At 41.0% G+C, this 20,691-nt stretch overlaps 1 protein-coding gene across 3 annotated transcripts in view; it reads right to left on the reverse strand.

Annotated features, from left to right (window-relative positions):
* The window catches only part of LRP4 (LDL receptor related protein 4), an 83,741-nt gene that overhangs the window by 36,501 nt on the left and 26,549 nt on the right, over nt 1–20,691 (reverse strand). For all 3 annotated transcript variants that reach the window (XM_048306891.1, XM_048306889.1, XM_048306890.1), the window contains exon 2: nt 5,750–5,896. In XM_048306891.1, the coding sequence (XP_048162848.1) occupies nt 5,750–5,896 (147 nt within the window). The remainder of the gene's footprint in view (nt 1–5,749; nt 5,897–20,691) is intronic.

A 20,691-nucleotide genomic window follows, 5' to 3' on the forward strand; every position in this document is an offset into this window, starting at 1 on the left:
TCTGTTTTCAACAGAATATTGAACTCTTGACAAGAGTTCCTAGTTTGTAAAACTTGGAAGTTTAGAAGTGAAGCTTCATGTAAGCCATTGCATCTGAGCTCAAGACTCGTGATTAAGTGAATGGCAGAAGAAAAATTTTTTTTTTATATTTCCACTAATTTTAGTTAAAGACCTGTGAGATTTTTATCCTAAGGTCACCTTAACATTTTTTGTTGTGGGGCTGATGAGCAGGTTATACTGATCGTCCTGCCTGGCAAGAAAGGGACCGTTTACTGGGCTTGAATGAGCTGTAGCCCAACAGGATCTGAGTAGATTTCTCCGTGGGATGGGAACAACAGATCACTTTCAGTGATCTTTAAGGTAAGAGACGTAAATTTTTCTTCAGTCCCTTTAAATGAAGAAGTATTGTACAACAGTGCATGGAGCTAAGCAAGCAAGTCTGTGTCCCAAGAACTAACACATTTACAAGTTAATTATGTATGATACAGATCCAAAATTTAGAGCAAGAAGGCTCTTCTGGGGGGGGATGGTTATGGGGAGATTTGGTGTATCTTATGAGAAACAGAACTATTTATCAATCCTCAGGCCAAGTTTACTCAGTTGTCCTTTCACCCTTGCCACAGGAAGTAAGACTCATTCACACTACGCAGGACTTCAAAGGGCGTGCAGGACGGCAGAATGAAAACCATTCCTCCGCTTGCATGCGGCTTTCGTTAGGGACGGGCCAGAGCAGTCTCTGTTGGCACAAGGCAGGAAGGCAGCTGAACTACTCTGTGCATGTGTAGCAAGGGCGTCCAAGCCAGACACTGTGAGCAAGCCAGAGAGCTGACACCAGACAAAGTCTATGGAGCTGGCATGACAGCTGGCAGGTTGCTTATTGCTATTATTACTACAGCACTCTGGCTTGTAAACATGATCCAGAGCAGGAAGCAAACATGTCACGGAATAAATGGCTTCCATCACAGCAGGGCTTCAAATTTGCAAGGAGAACAGTTTCTGTCACAGGTAAGCAGAGGCATGGTTCTCCCAAAACCAATGGAAAATACCTATGGAGAAGCAGACGTTCTGGGGACACCAATATGAGTGTAAAGTGTCTGGGGTGTACAGAAATGGTGACAGCTGAGGAAAAATTTAGTGCAACCAACTCAAGAAGTAGTAATTTTTTTTATAGTATGCAACAGAATAAAAAAAAACCCAAACAAAGTAAAACACACCATATTTTAAGAATTTATCTCAAAACTGAAAAGATCTCTCAAAAGGAGTGTTTCCCGTGTCTGCTCTTGTTTTTCATAGCTGTAACTCCACTCACTGCCAAGTATCTTGCTTTTTTTTTTTTCTTTATTTAGCAAACTCCAATCAACTACTCAAGCATATATGCAGTACTACATAGACACAGGTGCAAGACTGAATCTTGACTTGCTAAAGTAATTTTCACCTTAACCCCCAGCCTCTTTCACTCTCTGGCTTTATTAGTCCAGTAGTCCAGTGTCTTCACATTTTCCTCTCCTCTTCCAAGGAAGTAGACAGAACTCTCTCAGCAAATCATTCTTCTTGTTGTGTTGGCTTACAGCATACATCTGAGCATATGATACACTGAAGTAAAGCACCTCAAAAAGGTATGGTTGCAGCTTTATTTCTCTGGAAAGCTTGGATATATACAGGAGAAAAAAGAAAATCCTGTAATTCTAAAACTAGCTTGCAGCAGACCAGTGGAAAGGTGGGCTTCCTTGCAAACACATCTGTTCACTCTTCCAGTCAGAGATATCTACTTGATATTATAATTCCTGCCTGTAAAACTCAGAGCTGCACATCCATAGAATTGCTGGAAAAGAACTTCAATAGCTTTATCATCTCAGAAGAGTCCATATGAAGTGGTTGCACAGACTGAGGTTCATAAGTCAGAACAAACAACTGGAGCATGAAGACTAGCCCCATGGTTTTAGAGGAATTTTTAAAATAGGCCTTTAGTATATCTGCGGCTTGCTTGATGACTTCATCAAGACAATCCAAACCTTTAGCTCAGTATTTGTATTTAAAAGAAATTTACTAATTTCAGTCAATAAATAAAACCATAAATCAAGTTCAAAACAGAGAAGCTCGAAATTTCACTCCAATCAGGAAGTGGTGTCACAGACATCACATGTCGGTGAAGCATGTCACAGACACAGCCAGGGAAGGAAAGAAAAATTGGTGAATCAACTGTTCTCATGTACTGTGTGCATCACTGCTGATTCGTGAGAAGCTTAAACTGATTTAAAGTTCAAGTTGCTGTTCCAAGGGGCTCAAGCCCTGCCCCAGCTCTTGCACTCCTGCTGCCCTGTTTAAGCTTGGCACAGTCAGCAAACAGAGGAAATGGAAAGTTAACCCCACAAACAAGTACACCTTCACAAGGCTCCTGTACACCAAAAAAAAGGGAGGGATTTAGCAAGCAACCTGCTCTGGCAAAAACGTTCAGTGCTATAATAACTAAGCAAGACAAGAAACAGCACAGACAACTACCACAAACCTACACTGTAGAGTTGATCTAGTTCTTACAAGCTAAGAATAGTATCATACCTGGATTCATAATGAGCAACTACTCAGAGCAAGATATAACAGCCTTAATGGAGTAAGTGTTCCTAGGGCTCCTCCACTGCAACCTTGCACGTGTGTGCTGAAGTCATGCACTTAAGCAATGGGGCAAAGGATGCTATAGAAATGTTCACGTTTTATTTTTGCTTTCTTCTTTCCACTAAATTGCACTTCAAGTACTGCTGGCTGTCAGCTGAAAAAGTTCTCTTCTTTGTATCTATTCTACCAGGATGCAATATTTAAAAAGGCAGCTCCTATTCTAGTCCTTCCCCTTAGGTCACTTTTCTACTCTGTATAAATGGAGCTCTTTGTCTCCCCTTCCATCTTGTTAAACCTACCATCTTTCTCTGTACATGCTAGCTTTCCTCTATCACTAAATTGCAGAGACCTACAGCACAAGTTATGTCCTGAATAAGAACACAGAATCACCAAGGTTGGAAGAGACCTTCAAGACCATCTAGCCCAACAGTCAACCTAAACCACCCCTAAGCTACATCCTCAAGTGCCACTTTCAGACACTTCCAGAGACCATGACTCCACCACCTCCCTACGCAACTTATTCCAAAGTCTGACTGCTTTTTCAGTGAAAAGTTTTTCTTCTAATGTCCAAGCTGTACTTTGCCTGGTGCAACTTAAGGCCATTTGCTCTCATTCTTTCACTTGAGACATGGTAGAAGAGACCAACCCCCACCTCACTAAAACCTCTTTTCATGTAATTATAGAGGGCAATAAGGTTCCCCAAGCCTCCTTTTCTCCAGGCTAAACACCCCCAGCTCTCTCAGCTGCTTCTCCTAAGACATGTTTTCTAGACCCTTCACCAGCTCCGTTACCCTTCTCTGGATGTACTCCAGCACCTCGGTGTCCTCCTCGTAGTAAGGGGCCCAAAACTGGATAGAGCACTTGAGGTGTGGCCTCACCAGTGCTGAGTACAGGGGGGCAATCACTAGTGGCCACACTAGTGCACACTAGATGCACTTCTAGGTGCATCCCATCTGGGCTCACAGACTTGTGGGTGTCTAATTAGCATAGCAGGTCACTAACTACTTCCTTCTGGATTATGGGGGCTTCACTCAGCTCTCTGCCACTAAGTTCCAGCTCGAGGAACTGGGTATCCTGAGGACAATTGGTTTTGGCATTAAAGACTAAGGCAAAGAAGGCATTAAGTAACTCAGCCTTCTTCTCATTTCCCTGACACTATGCTACTCTCTACATTCAGCTAAGGGTGAAGATTCTTCTTAGGCCTCCTTTTGCTGCCAATGTATTTATATAATTTTTGTTGTTGTTGTCTTAACTGCAGTGGCCAACCTTCTTAGAAATTGTAAATTAAAAAAGGCAGAAGTCAAACCCAGTTCCCACATTCTCTGCATCCCTTTATATTCTGCCTCCTATATGTCTACCTCTATTTTATATTCTTCCCAATCTCCAGTGCCTGAGAATATCAGCAGATTGCTCACAGTTCAGTACTGCTTCCTAGTTTGTACAGCTTCCATTCAAATAGCTACAGGCCAGATGTCCTTAATATATTGTATCTTACTGTGCAAGACTGAAAGGTTCCTCTCTTTCAGGACACAGAGAGAGACATGATGCATCAGTAGATGCCAAGAGAAGAGTGGAAGGAAGTAGCACAAAAATAAACGTTTTTCCTCAAAACACAAAATCTGCCTCTATTTGTAATACAAAGACATCCCAAACAAGAGGTGGCATATTCATCTCTAACAGCCCTTAGTGGATTATACATCCATAAACTTGTCAGATTGCTGCTTGAGAATGCTTCTGAAATTTCGAACAGTGTTTTTTGGCAAGGGGAATCACAGTTTAGGCATATGTTGTATGAAGCAACTCTTGTTAGCTTTGAACCACCTCCTGCTAGCTCCTGTGGAAGATCTTATCTCTCCCACCCCCAAGTCCTACCATGCCTGATTAGCTTAAAACTTTTGGTGCTGGAAGTTGTTGAATTACAAAGAAAATCATATCAGCAAGTATCACTTGTCTAAATTGTTACTGAGCCCACCAAGAAAAAGTCAAAACAATCCCACTAGCATGCCCCTGATCTCCTCACCTGCCTGCAAAAAAAAAAAAAAACCAAAACCATACAAAAAAAAAAGAATTTTCCTCTGTGCTTAGTAAGAAGCCAGTAAAACCAGCTTAGCTATTGGATATGCCTTACCTCCCCAAGACTCAAGGTCTTCCACATTGCTCAATGATTGCAAAATTTTAAGAAACAAGAATTGAGAAGGAATCAAATTTTCACAAAGCTGGGTTGATATCTCCCACATTTAAGGAAGAAGAGACTCTTTAAGATAATATTTAAAAGATGAGGAAAGCTCCTTTCCATACAGTAATCAATGGCAGAAACCAGGGAAGGTTAGAGAAAGATCCTGCAGAGGAAGATAAATTTCTCTCTCGTGTTCATTGACAGAAGCCTTGAATTTTCAGCTCTAGGGAAACATTCAGGAAAGGAGTTTCATGACACCAGGCCTTTTTTTCCTCTCTTCAATTCTACCACACTTTATGGAATCCAAAGAGATGAAGTAAAAAAGGAACTTACTTGTGTCTCCACAGAAGGAGGCTTTCTCTATTCATCTCTATCATGCTACACCCACTCAGAGTGACATTTCACATCAGTTCTCACCTAGCTGGGCTCAGCTACACGGATGCCAACAGTACAGATACACCGTAGCTGCAAGGTAACTTCTCTCAGCCAATCCCAAGACCAACAAATGTTATTTCAGTGTTTGCCTTTCCCTCCCTTCATAGGGCAGCCAGGAAAGAAACTAGAATGTTACTGAAGAGGGCAGACACACTCAATACGCCTCTTCACACTGTTTATTTTCCATTAATATTTACAGCAAAATCATATAATTTAATTCACAGATAGTGCTCTTGCAAGGGTGGAAAAATGAGAGGTACTGTTTTCTGTCCCTCCTCTCCCTTTAACATATTCATGTCCAACAGCCATCTAAAACCAGCTGCAAAAAAAAGCCAAAGTTAGGCTTTCACTGTGGTTTTTATCGGTGGACAATGGTTTTGTTAGACTCCGAGTCAGTCAAAAGTAGGTCATCTACAATTGAAAACTTTTGTCATACAAATGGTAGGATGTGCCTGTAAAACAGAGAAGCACCTGCAAAGAAAAAGATATTCCATTTTCCCAAACACAAGTCAAGGATGGTATTCTTACTGCAGCCATCTTCATCGCTGTGGTCCCCACAGTCATTGTCTCCATCACATTGCCACTGAGCAGGGATGCACGTGCATTCACCAAAAGCACTGACAGCACAGGTAAAATGATTACGTCCACAGGAGCACTCAGTGCTACTTGTAACTCCTGTAAAGGAAGAAAAAAAGAAAGAATGAAAGATGTTTTGAAGACATCCCATCTATTTTAGAGTAAACATTAAATACAAAGTGACATCACAACTCTTCTCTGTACACACACTACTGTGTATGAACACATCCTCAACTGCAAAGGAAAATATACCCCCTCCTCACACTGCTGAAACTGGAGATCAATTACTATGCACGGTTTCTTGGAAAGGGGCTCTTTGAAGGCAACAGCAAAGTGCAACCTGCCAAAAAGAGAGTAGGGAATCAGAAAAATAATTCAGCACTAATCACAAACATCCAAGGAATGCCAGGTATCAGAAGACCCTTCTTACTTTACAAACTCAGTCCCCACCTAGACCACAGCGCTGCTGCTGCTGCTGTTCACTTAGTTCTGACAGCACAATACATGGGAAAACTCTCTGAAGTAGAATCCTTGCTATTTGAAGGGTCTTCTCCAAACCCTGAACTTTTTGGATGCAAACCTTTTGCATGCCACTATTGTAGACATTTCAGACTCCAGTGAAATTGGAAAAAAACCCTATTATTTACCTGTAAGCATTAAACTGTGACATTAGGCTGCACCTAACTAACATTTATAAGAGCAAGAAGATTTTCAACTTTACAATCTGACAAAAAGAAAATGCAGTCCAAATGATAATATATAATCTGATAAAAATATTTTTCCAGCTTTAAAGTTAGCCTAAGGATCTCCCAGCCCTCCTTTCCCACCTTGAGAATAATACTCTAACACAACTCTTGACTCTCACCCCTGTGCAAATGCAACTATTTATGATATTATCCCACACTTCCTCTTAAAAAAAAAATCTCTGCCTTGAGAAAGAACAGGCTATAAACCAGCTCCCTCAAAAGGAAAAGGTCATGCCTGAACTTCTGTCTGACATTATCTAGACAATCTATATAATCAATATCACTGTTAAACAAATGATTACTCTATCAATCATCAACTCCCTCAGGCTAGTCTGGTTGGATTTTTTTGCATGGTTCCTTCTTTCTCCAATTCAAACAAACCTAAAGCTCTTAGATTAAACAATAGATCATAAGGAAAGAATTAGAGAGAAATACCTGCCCCAAGTGGTAATCACATACATACTGAGATATTTTCAGGCTTTTTGATTTCATTGAACTCACTTGTACATCTAGTATACCTGTGACTAACCATAAACTGTATCAATCTAAGCAAAAAGAGAAAACAAGCCTCATCATTTCCTTATTTTCCATTCTAATTGAGAAAAAGCAATAGCTGCAAAATTGATGTAATACTTCTGCAACTCGTTCAACAGTAGAATTCCCCCCAGTGAAGACATCCACTTGTGCAAGTAAAGCAAAGATTTGAGTTCAGAGGGGATGTGCTTCTTCCTTGAAAAAGGATTACATTATGTTTCTTCTGCAACAAAACTGGCTGAAGAGTTTTCTGCCAGCCTCAGCTGCCTACTTGCAAATGCTACACTGCAGGTTGCAAGGCCTTAACTATAAGCTATTTTCCAAGCTGAACTGCACCAACAAATTGGTTGTGGGATTTCTATTCAGTCTGTCATGGGCTTAACAACCTTTTATTCTTTCGATCCTGTCCACTACAAGTTATCTTTGACAGGTTTAGCATAAAACATACATCTCAAGGTATTACTGCATACAACAGAGAAAGCAGCCAACATCTGGTGTAACAAGGGATAAAGGCTAAAAGAACAGGAGGCGAGTAAGGAATGAAAGAGGGCAGAGAGGTAAGATCTTTAGAGGACTTATCAGGTATGGCCAGGGTAATGGCTGGCTCAAAAAGACAGCAAATGGGTGACGCAGTCAGAAGGCAAAAAAAGCGACAGACATCCCTAAGGAAAAGCATCATCTTTGCAACATTTCAGACTAGTAGAAATAAACTAAAGGAAATTCAGAAGGACTACAACCACCCATAAAAATCAAACCGGTTTCCTCAAACTGACAACACAGAAAATTCAGAACAAACCATCTTCTGCTGTCACCTACAACCTTTTAAAAAGGCAGAACTAGTTGTATATTGTATCCAAAGTAGCTGCAGTTTAAACTACCTTTTCCAGAGCAATTTTCTACCATTATCCTCAAAAGCACTCCAAAACACTCATCCCAACTACTTTAAGCTCCAATACCCCTTCCTGTTGGAGTACATAAGACAACTATCATTTAGGTTGGAAAATATCTCTGAGGTCACCAAGTCCAACCATTACCCCAACACCGGCAGGTCCAGCACTAAACCGTATCTCTAAGTGCCACATCCATATGCCTTTTAAATACCTCCAGGAATGGAGACTCTACCATTCCCTAGGTAGCTTGTCCTCCAGTGCTTGACAACCCTTGTGGTGAAGAAATATTCCCGAATATCCAATCTAAACCTCCTCTGACACAACTTGAGGCCATTTCTGCTCATCCTGTCACTTTGTACCTGGGAGAAAAGACACCTACTTCCTTACAACCTCCTTTCAAGTAATAGTGGAGAGTGATAAGGTCTCCCTGGGCCTCCTTTCCTCCAGGCTAAACAACCCTAGCTCCTTCAACCCCTCCTCTTAAGACTTGTTCTTTAACCCTTTCACCAGCTTTCACCATGGCCTCCCCCATGAGCAGCATGGCAGTACAGCTCTGCAACAGCAAAGAAAGAATTAGTGCAGCTGTCCCAGTCTGCAAACTGTAACTTAATCTGCTGTATTGTCAAACACATAGCTCTCTTCAAAGTTGCTACTAATATTAGGTTATATATAAGCACACACATACTGCATCTGTTCTTCTCACCTCATTAAAGTTGCTATGTTCCATCATCTCTGCTTTGTGATTTTACCATGCTACTGAAACCGTTGGAAGCTGAAGGACACATTAGGACCCAGATACCAACACTCTCTCACATGCACTAGCTGGTGTCTGTAGTGCTATTATGTAAGCATACTTTGCTTAACTATTTTGAATTACAGCCTTTGCAAATCTAATGGTTTGTGATTTGTGACCTTTAGGGGAACCTTTGTAACCTTCTAGTCATTATAAATCATTATCTACCCTGGTTTTGCCCTTGTCAAATAATGCACATGATTGTTTGGAAAGCACACCAATTTCAACCTACGAACAGTATCAGAAACCAGTCCTGGATGGCTTGTCTGTCCCAGCAAAAAGAACAAGGTGAATGAAAGCTGGCACTCCTGAAGGCAGCAGGAATTTTCTCAATGATTTCAGCGTGGATAGTGTTTCACCTTTGGTGTCTCATGATTATTTCCCAGCGCTCAGAGCTCCAGTGACACTACCCTGTATCTGTAACAGTAGAGGGTCAGGAAGGATAAAGATGAGAAGCATGTTTTTTCCAGCTCCAAGCGGAAGTGGTGCACTTGGCGTGAGAAGCCCTAGCAGAGGACCTACTGTCTTACCTCAAAGTCTCAATAAACACTGGCAGCGTGAGACAGAAGACTAACCAAGCGCACATATAAAGCTCCAGTGTCACGTTTCAATCCCAGTTAGTCAGTGGGCCAGGAACAGGACGGAAATCAGCGCTTGCTGTTCAGGCAACTGGACCAACAATCAAAGAGGACATATCTAATTGCACTTTTACACATTATTCTGGAGCAGGAACAACAAGAGGCACCTCTGGGCTCAGTGATGACAAATATTTTTCCTGAAACTTTTCATCACATTGCAGGCTTGGACGTTTTACTAACTGTCTGTATTGAAAAATCTTTTCACTTATGCAGGAGGGAAAACCCCGACATATTTTAGCAATGCAATATATACAGAACAATACAAAAATCTAAACAGAGATATTGCCACATGCTGAGCTGATACCACTCAACTTTCCTGGCCTCTCCTGATACCTCATGTGACCACAGCACGAATTTCCTACTCTCTCATTTGCCTGTGGGTACAAACAACCAAAAAATCATCTTCACTGTCTGTAGTTTGGTTCCCTCCAGATGCATAGCAGCAGGATTCAGTAACCAAACAGTTTTCTAGCAAAATATACAAACAACCTCTGGATTTTAAAAACAGGAAGTCAGTCTAAACACAGGCCTCATACTTAACATCTGCCATCACCTTAAATTTAGCATGGTATGCTCAGTTTCTTCAAATTCCTTCCAAATATCCTCCACATCTTCATATCGATCTGAAAAATGAAATGTCTCCTGAGGAAGGGTGAGTTGCTCCAACTCCCCTTAATAGTTAGGATCTATGTAGTTTTATGTCAAAAACTGGCAAAGCAGTTATGTAATTTCTGGCTGAAAATCAGAAGTCAATCATCATCCTGTTATTTCTACATATCTTTTGGGGGGGGCGGTGGGGGGACAGGGCTGCTTTAACAGTATGTTGTTACTCTACTTCCCTCACCTCCCAGCAACTCTTCATCAGGCCAAACAATACAGCCCCATAAAGCAAAACCTAATATACAAAGCTTCATTTTGCTGATAAGGTCATTTGCAACCCTCAGAGCTGTTACAGAGCAGGCCTGTATTTGCTACAGATTCATAAAAATATTGACATTACAAAGAAAACTTAAGTAGACAGGATAATTACAGAACTGGACTCTGTAGTGTTTGCTTTGATAGAAACAGCAGATTTCTGGTGGAGAGTGAAAACACAGTTTTGTTTAAGTCCTGATGGCATGCTTTATTCCAAAAAGAAAGATGCTAACCTGCTCCATCTTCAGTAAAAATAATGACACATGGCAGCTCTTATCATTATTTTGCAGCAATTCAACCTTTGACAGGCTGTTGCTTCAACATGGAATCATGCAACAGTCCAGTTTGGAAGGGACCTCAAAAGATCAGCTGGTCCAACCTTTTGTGGAAAACGGAGCCTGGATGAAACTATCCAGCACCCTGTTACAGTTTCATCCTGAGAACCTCCAATGATGGGGACTCTATCATGTCTCAGGGGAGCTAGTGGGGAGGTAGCATGATTGTTCTCACTGTAAAAAAGCATCTTTTGTTGAAATGAATACATTCCTGGTCTGTCAGTCTCTGGTAGCATTCTAGCACTATCAGAATTTTATCATATTCACATACAGATGAAGTTTCCTCAATGAACAACTGCAAAAGATCCTGGCTTCAACGGTCAGCACCATGCTGCCTTTCCAAATTTTCTTTTGTGCAAGTATCAAGAACCAGCTACATAAAAGACTCCTCCACTCCACACCACCCCGTTGATTGTATCTTTTCCCTTTTTTTTCCCTAACGCAGAACCTCTGGCTGTTATTTTTAAAATCAGTAGTAGTAAGTTTACAATTTGTTTGTACTGCTCTCCAATTCTTCATGTACCTGTAACACAGGATAGCACAGCTAAAACCATGTCTAAGTATCCATTAAGTTCTATGCTGCAAGGAAAATAGCACCAATAGCTTTAAAAAAGTCAGAATTACAAACTTATTTGGCATTATTTACAGTTGCAGACTGTTCAGCTCAGAACCAGCAGCCTCTGGAAAGAACAATCATTCTCTTGGTGCAGGACTGAGTAACACATGGATCTGGGTTTCTCCCCCTCCATGGACAGGCACCTAATTCTGGCCTACAGAAGACCTTCAATGGAAGGCAGAGATCTTTCTGCAAACCTCATTATTACAATAGACACAAGCAAAAATATGACAATACCATCTTTTATAACTTCAACTCTACCATGGAAAAATGATGGGAGGACAAAAGGTATAAGTGGATATTGAACAAGTGTGAACATATTTGACACAGAGTGACAAAGAGGGAAAAAGAAATCCAGGACTGTGTTAAAAAAATGGAATATGATTAAAGGAATTAAAGGCAAAAGGAGAGAACTAAAGTCCTAATAGTGATGGGCATAAGGCTATAGGTTTTTTTCCACAGAGAAAGCACAGAAGGGTATCCCCAGATGCATTTTTGAACAACTCTGGAATAAGCATCAGAATATTTTGCCCTGGCTTCAACAGATGCACTGAATTTCTTCTGTATTTTAAGAACTCATGAGCATCTGATTGTTTACTTGGGGTTAAAATTAGTGAATTCTGTAGCATAGCCTTTTGCCCACCTGCTGTTAGAAGGCCTGTGTCAGATAATTATCTCTCTTTATCCACTTCTAGGCCCAGGCTCACTTTTGCATTCTCATCACATACACACCTTGATAAGGGCAGATGTTAGATATTGCAGATGGTCTTGAACATAGTTCAGATGATACACTTTCCTTCTTTATCCAGCACTTCCCTGAATTCCTACAGCAAGGAAGCTTGGCTTTATTTGCTTGCCTGTCTTGAGGGGAAAATGAAAATTTTGGATTCCTCTCTTACCCAAACAGCAGTTTCCACTGAAGGAAAAAGTACAGTTAATCCGGCTTTAGAAGAGGGATTTGCTGACCATTGTTTAAACTCAGAGCTCTGCTGGCAGACACAGCAAAGGCAACATTAGCACAACAGCCTGATGTCAGAAGGGGCACCATGCACTGATAAAAGCCAACAGTTTTCTCTTCTTTTCTACTCACATTATAGAAGCATCTGAAGCAGTTCTTATTGGGTACCCACATGGTCTTCAAGTTGTTGAAGCCTGCCTAGACTGAAGTTAACATCACTAAGAAGAGCAATCCAAAAGTTTTCAAAGCTTTAAATGGAATTGTTACACTTTTTTTTGAGGAAGTATGTGATAGTGGCAAGGTTAAGGAAAAAAAAAAAAAGGACATAAAAAACCCTCAACAAAACCACATGAACCAGAGAAGAGATTGAAGATGTTACAGCTTTTTGGTAATGGAGTATGGTGCCTACTTTGGCAGTCTCCAAGTGAGAATGAAAGTTTCCCAGTCTTAGAAGTTCCCCTTTCAATTTGAAAAAGCAGGGGTTCCTCAATCCTGAACCAGCTTGTTCTAAATTGAACACGTGACTGAACAAAGTGCTAGGGAGAGGCACGTTATCAAGCACAATCACCTTCAGTTATCATATTAAACTGCACAACCACACACCTTAGACCTCAAAAATGTTACACTTAATACGAGCACAAGGAATAGAAAGCATAAGGAAGAGAAATTCCACAGGGCATCCGCTAATTAGGACTTGAAGAAAATAAGAGGTGCAACAAAGTGCAAACTGACTGAGTGTTGGTGCAATGGGTATATGACTGAGGTAGAGTGAGACTGGAATATAAGCTATATTTTCAGAAACACTGCATGGGGAGTAAAATAGAAGGACTTCAAAAACATGCTTGAGCCTCTGGAGCCCAATTCTGATCCCACAGAAGTAAAGACCAGCAATCCCACTGAAAACCTCTACCTGCACCCAGGGAATAGGAAAGCATTTACAGAAGCAACTATTAAAAAAAAATAGAAGCACCATCTGATTTGAACATAAGAAACCTCAAGGATCAAGAAGCAATTGTTACAGTTCCTTCTTCCAAAACTTTAAAGTCATAAATTAATACCTTGCAATAATCAATGTGACTATAACTGAGGTTTCTAGACACTTGTCCTAACTTCATCCATATCTTCTACAGCACTTGACAAAATTGCCTCTTCCCTTCTAGAAGTAGGTATACTACTATTATGCCACCACAATGTACTGAGGCTTAATGTTTAATCTGTTTCTACATATACAGTCTTTGAACAGAAGGTGCACTATTATTGCCATGAAAGCCTACTCAAAATCTTATTCAAATTGGCTGGGTTACCAGCAAACATAGATCAAAAAAGTCAGCTGAAGGACCATAAACAAAAGATAATCAGAAATGGCAGCAAATCAAGCTGCAGGGGGTAGAGATAGCTAGTAGGTATTATAGGGATCAGCATTAGATCCAGTACCATTAAATAACTTCATTAATGACCTGGAAAAAAGAATAAGTATCAAGTTAAAGGAGCCTGCAAATAATACCAAAATAGGAAATATTCTGCTCCAAACATAACAGAGGAAAAAGAAGTAATATAGAAGGGACCTTAAAAGATTAGAATTATGGGCAGGAAATTAAGATTCAACCTTCAAAAAAAATTTTTTTTAAGCTAGTGCATCTGGTGGAAATTAATTTGAAACATATTGAACAAATTAATAGAAAAGGCTGGGATGCAGCAATGCCTGGAAAAATCAAGGAGCAATAATAAAAGACTAGCCATTGGTTTCTGCTATGACACAATATGGCAGCCAAAAAAACCCCTTTAAGCTCAATATGCATAAATGTCATATCATGAAGGAAGAAACTTTCCCCCCATTTGCAGACGCGGAATATAAGATTAAGGTCCATACTGAGGCTTGTACAGGGAAATTGAGCAACATATTCTAACCACAGTAACAAAACGTTTATCAAAGTTGTGTTATGGCACACAGTTCCCTCAAGGCTCCAAAAAGGTTGTGTTTGAAGCCTGAACTAACATGGCATATTTTTATTCCCTGCTGACTATTTAGTTCTTGAAATCAGACAAAAGGCACCGGAAACTACCCACTCTACGAAATTTTTTTCTGAATAGGAAATATATTATCCTCTGTTTCCTGAGCAACTTTCTCAGTTGCCTATGGAAATAGCTCATGGTGGACAGCACATGAAATCCCAGCATAGAAACAGGAACCTTTCAACCACCAAAGCATGTTAAACACAACAAAGTCTCAGTCTAAAGTTCCTGTCCAAAAGTAGGCATGAAGTATCAGGTAAATGACAGCTACTTCAAATCAACCGAGGAATTTTAATAGGCAAGGCTAGACAGGAGAAAGCTGTATCTGAGTGACCACACCTGGAGTGCTGGGTGCAGTTCTGGGATCCTCAGCACAAGAGAGACATGGAGCTCTTGGAGCTGGTCCAGTGGAGGGTTATGAAGATTAAGGGGCTGAAGAATCTCTCTTAGGAGCATAGGCTGAGGGAGTTGGGCCTGTTCAGCTTTGAGAAGGGACAACTGAGAGGGGACCTCATCAATGTCCATGAGTATCTGAAGGGAGGGTGTCAGAGGATGGACCCAGGCTCTGCTTGGTGGTGGCAAGCAACAGGACAAGAGGCAATAGGCAGAAACTGATGCACAGAAGCTCCACTTAAGCATAAGAGCTTCTTTTCTGTGCAGGTGACCAAGCACTGAAACAGGTTGCCCAGAGAGGTTGTGGAGTCTCCCTCACTGGAGATACTCAAAACTATCTGGATGCAATCCTGTGCCATGTGCTTAGGATAACCTTGCTCAAGCAGGAGGTTGGACCAGAATATCCACTGTGGTCCCTTCCAACCTGACCCATTCTGTGACTTTTTACCCCAGCCCTCCCTTCAGAATCCTATGCAGCTCTTTCCTGGGAATACCAGAACTACCTTTGTAAGATCCTGGTAAAATACCTCAACTATAATTTCCAGATCTTTCATCTGAAATGTGACCATACAGTGACACATTTGGCATACTTAATAGCCAGTAAATGGCAAATGTCCTTTCTGTAACTACAAGATTCCCTCAAACACTTGGAACTAAGGAAGGAGAGTAGAAAATGCAGGTTTTGTTCTGTAGCTCCACATGTCTGTCAATCACTGTTGACATCCAAGATACCAAGCACCGTATCAGCCTGCTTCAAACATCAGGTCCAATGTTAACAGAAATAGCCCTTTTAGAAATGGCTTTGAGCCTTTCAAAAGACCAGAATTCAATATGATGGTTCTCCCACTCCCTCTACAAGTGTGTACAAAAACATTAGATAGTGTGAGCATCTGTTTGTTTTACCAAGAATCTATGAAGGTGCAAAGACCTCAGAAAGCCATGAGCTGCAGTATTCTACCTCTGACACTCTGCTTCTTACCTCCAAGGCCCCTACTGGAAGAGACTGAGCCTCCTATATAACTTCAACCCACATAATTATGTCTTCTCTGTGGACCAAATAATTTTTCCTACCTCTAAACATGGATTCCAAGGAGCAAGAGCATTATGTTTCCCACCTTGAATTTTTTTTCATGTCACTGTTAAAAGCATCCCTTCAGTCTTGGTATTTCATTACCTCTAGATTTTCTCTCTTAAGCAGAGAGCATGTCATCCATTTTATATTATGAAGTGCAGAGTGATACCTGAAGGATGCCACCAAGAAACATGCTTTGCTGATTTTAACATGAAGTAGCATTTTCTTACATAGCTGTAAGCTCCTTTGCAACTGCATGTCAATAGAGAACTACGACAAAGAATCCAAGGCACTTACCTCAGCACTAAATTACTTGTCATGCAGGATCATTCCACTCAAGCACATTAAAACAGAAATGAAATACCATTCAGAAATGGACAGAATAATAAAAGGTTGTTACTGCCTAACATCACTCAAGGACATCATCATCCAACCTAGAACAGCGCGGGAATGTTTAGCTGGACCGCAAGGGCCTGACAGGCAGAGCTACATGACTCAGACCCTTTCAGAATACACACACATGCTAGACAAACACTTTAAAATACTATCTTAAGCCTACATCGTGCTTTGCAAGAATTAGTCACTTCAACAACATGAGACACATAACTTTCCATTTCTTTCACTGTGGTGGTTTTTTTTTTAAACCCACACACTAACAACCTCTACCCTTTCCTGTTCCATAAAGGTTGCAAACAATTTACTGTTCATTTATCATGAATCATGCAGTACACTAAAATTTAGAAAATAATAGCACAACAGCAGAAATGTTACCAAGTGACGTTCACAATTGCTAAGTGCCAGCTACAGAAGCAACCTGCTGTTTTAAGCAGATAATCCACAAGAAAAAGGTACTTCTGTTGTATTTCACCTCCTACAGTCACCTCTGAGTTTCACCAGCATTGCAGCACTTATGAATGAAAGTCATTGAACAGTCAGAAATCTCTCTCCTATGTCAAAGTTCATGGAGGTGAAACACTGGAGTTTGTTTTCCCAGTTACAGGGCATAAAACATTGGCATTTTAAGTCCTATGAGCTTCCCTTTAACTTTTCCATTACTTCATGGACGGATCTCTCTCATCCTTGAAGCAATTATTCTAAAGTGATCCTTACATTATCTCAGCTACAGCAGCACCAAAGGTTTATTATAGTCACAGTAAGGATATGCTTTATCACTTCTGGGAAACAACCTGGAAGAATCAGAATCTCAGAGCTATTGCAGAAATTCTGAGGCTTAGCAAACCTTCCCCTTCACTGAATGGAGAAGAATGCAAGCAGCCTACAAGACCTAATGAAAACCAGCTTGGCATCTGCCACTCATAACTACAATATGAGAAAATAAAGATTTAATTTGAATACATGCATTCCTCCCTCTTCTACTTCACTTCTCTTATTTTAAGTAACTCGAGTATTAACTTTTAAGGCAAACAAACAATCAGTACTTTTCCAGCATTTATTCTGATGCCTTTTCCTGGTCTTAAAATCAAGAGTCATACACGGTTAGAAGGGAAAAAGGGATTTTACCTTGGTATTTATTTTAAGGAACCTTAGGTGCACATGTCCAGGTCAAATGCACCGAAATGCACCCCGCAAAATGCACTCCCAAAAGATCTGGCATAACATTATAGGTCTTACTAATTAGCATATCTATCAAAAATTCCCCAGTGAGAGGCTTGAATGAGCCCCCCTCCCCAAGGAACCCTCTCCTGGATGGTTCTATCTTGGTTTACAGAATGTGTTCTGGAGAGGACCTTGGGGTCTGGGGCACACTGATCCCTAGCTACGAAGCTTCTAAAATGTTTAGTCTCTCAGCTTGACAAACAAGTCCAAGAATGTAGGCAAAAGCACTAAGAATACAGAAGTTGTAAAAAAGGTCTAACAGGGGTATAAGGAAAAGGCAAAATATCTTCATGGCATCAATTCTGCTTCTGCTCCCAATTCCTGTCATGTCCTTTTCCAAGCTGCAGCATACTTGAAATTTCACTGAATTCCTTGCCTCACAGCTGAGAAAGACATAGGTGTTATCTCACCATGTATGGACTAACTAAACACGAATTGAGCTAAAAACAAGCAAAGAAAAACTCACTCAGTTTTCAGTTTCAGACAGGATAGGTATACATCTTCCTGTCTGCACACAGGCTTGAACAGTAATGGCTTCCAATCCTGACAATGCCTATTAAGGAACCAGTTACAGGTCACAGCATTAACAAAAACTGAAATTAATGCCAGTTAATTTTAATCTACTGGTTGTAAACTGCACTGATTTACCTGCAGTGTCATGAGCAGCTAAGGTGTCTCAAGGTGGGGCAAAAGGAAAATGGAGTGGTCAAAAGATGGCAGCTAAGAGGAGGAAGCACCACTGCCATCTTTGCTTGAAAAGTTGTGCTCAGAGGCTTCGGGGATCCAAGAAAAACTAAAAGCGGCATTTTTTGATCTGGGTTGCAAGAATAAATGTACTTAGGGAAATTCAGAATCCAGCCACTTCCTTACCACAAAATCTTCAAGAAAATCCTTTTCCTTTTGATTCAGAAGCTCCTTCTGCCATACCACTCATGATCTTTGTTAATTACTGCATCAGTGCTTGTCCAGTGCTCTCTGGATTTACAAAGTACCCATAACCTTGCTCAATACAATTTGGAAGCCATTTTTGATCTGTCTTTAAGGTTTCACCCTGCACTGGCTCTCTGAACTACTCTGTTTGTCCCACAGGAAATTATCAGCCAGCTTCTTTCATATTTCAGATGCTCCAGGCACCGGACAAGCTATAAGGACATTCTACCTCCAGAACTACTCTCCAAAACCCAGAAAACTCTTTTGTTTGTTTAACCTCTTCAAGACTTCTGTCTTGATCAGTCCCAGAACACACCAATAACGATAGCCATATACTCCTTTTCAGAAGGTCAAAGTGAAAGCATTGAAAAGTCTTCCTTTTCAAGGAACTTTAGGTTCTAGCTGGACTGCATTTGTCCAGGCACATAGTGCAAAGAGATCAACTCTGACTCCAAAAAAGCCCATTTTGGCTTTTGCGGGCTGCAGTCAGACTTCTCCCATCATTATGGCATGATACGAAAAAGAGCAGGTTCCTGGACAAGATAGAGACTGTTGTCTTATAGAGATCATTTTAAGGAGTTTATTTTGGTCCTCTATAAAGAGGCCCTCATGTTAGCAGTGGAGCATCTGAGCTTTGTAGCTTTCCAGCTCTGTCATACAAGAGACTGGGAAGCCAACCACAACAGCTCAGCTTAGCAGAGGAGTCCTCCAGGGAAGGGATAGGTTTGTGTGGTTTTGTGGCAATAAGGGGGCAGGAGCTCGTTTTTGCAATCCCACGGGCAGGAGGACTTCAAAAGCACAAACCACAGGATAAATGGAGCTATCTTGGGACAAAGTTGTTCTGTAATGTTGTTTTCTAAAAAATAACTCCACACATGATATTATGTTGCCCTCAGAGGATGAGGGGCAAAGGGGCAATTATTAACTGGCCAGATTGAGCTGGAAGAACAGAGCTGGGTCTGGCAAAGAGAGAGGTACCACACAACCACAGAGACATCACAGAACTGTGCTGCCTACCAGGGAACTGGATTAACTTAAAAGTAAAAAATAAACCTTTACCAGCAGTATTTTTTCAAAGATATATATTCACACATATACATACACAAACACGTGCACTCAAAAACACAAGTTTAATGCAAATACTCTTTATGGGCTCCAGCGGGATAAGTTCTTTTTAACAGAACTTCCAACAGGAAGAACAAGAATGTCAGTGTTGGGGTTACTGCAGGGCAGCTATACTGTACATCAGCCCCTATTCAGCCCACCCACATTTGTTTGCTTTCAGGGCAGCCCATGAAGCACTGACCCACACCTCCCACAGCACCTGGACTTCAGACTCCTTTGCAACACTTAAAAAGTGGTCATAAAAGTCTTCCTCTGCTTAAACTGGAAGTCTCAGGCGCTGCCTCTACAAACCTGCAAGTTCCACAGTTCATTTGTACTCACACCCCAGGAAAATTAACCACAATAGCGAAAAGCACCAAAGGATCCCTTACAGCCAGTTTCATACTGCTCACATAGGGCTTCACTTCCAATTAAATAATAGCAACAGCACCGAGGCAGGCAGAGGAAGACACACAGAAAGCAAAATGGCCCAGTCATGGAACCACATCTTTCTAGGTATGTGTGTGGTCTCTACTATTACAGTGTCAACTTGCCTTTTTCTACTAATGAACAATTTCAACACCTCTTAAAAAGCTGGGAAGTATTATCTTCAATACAGGAGCCAAAATTGGAAGCCAAATAGCACAAAACTGTGAGTATTTGGGTGCCTAAGTCAATTAAAATCAGTAGAAAATTAGATGTTTAACTATCATTACTCGGCTGGCCTAAGAGATTTAGACCTGACTCTGAATATTACAAAATACTCATACCTCCCACCACAGGCAGTCTTCATGCTTGGAAACCTGAGCCTTAAGTGACTTCCCAAAGAGCTTGTGGCCAAACTGAGAAATTAAAGCAGATCCTACCCAGTCCCAGTCCACTTCTTAACCAGGGCACAATATGCCCTTCCATACCTAGGTTCTTACCCCAGAGAGCTTATTGAAACAAACTTGCAGGAAATCAAAGCCACTATTGCACAAACATGGAAGGATTTACACACACTTCTTGGGAAGTCAAAATTACACCTCCTGCTCCACCTCACCAGTCTGCTCCTCTATGCTCCCTGACCCAAATTAAGTCAGATCCAAGTCCTGCTTCCAAAAAAAAAGGTCAGAGTCTGGCTCCTGAGACCGTCCTGGGGGTTCCCAAGTTCCTGTATTAGCCTTACAATTCTTATAAGGATAACATTAAAAGGAAGTCCAGTCCTGAGGCCACTGTTAATCTAATAAACACTAGAATTAGATTTCTTCTCAGTGAGGAGGCTGTCCGCCTCATGGCACAAAGCCAACATTTAAATGCTACTGTTGCTCAGAGCCCTAAATTAGTATTGGATCTGGGGA

The sequence above is a fragment of the Corvus hawaiiensis genome, chromosome 6, assembly GCF_020740725.1.
Source record: "Corvus hawaiiensis isolate bCorHaw1 chromosome 6, bCorHaw1.pri.cur, whole genome shotgun sequence".
NCBI lineage: Eukaryota > Metazoa > Chordata > Aves > Passeriformes > Corvidae > Corvus > Corvus hawaiiensis.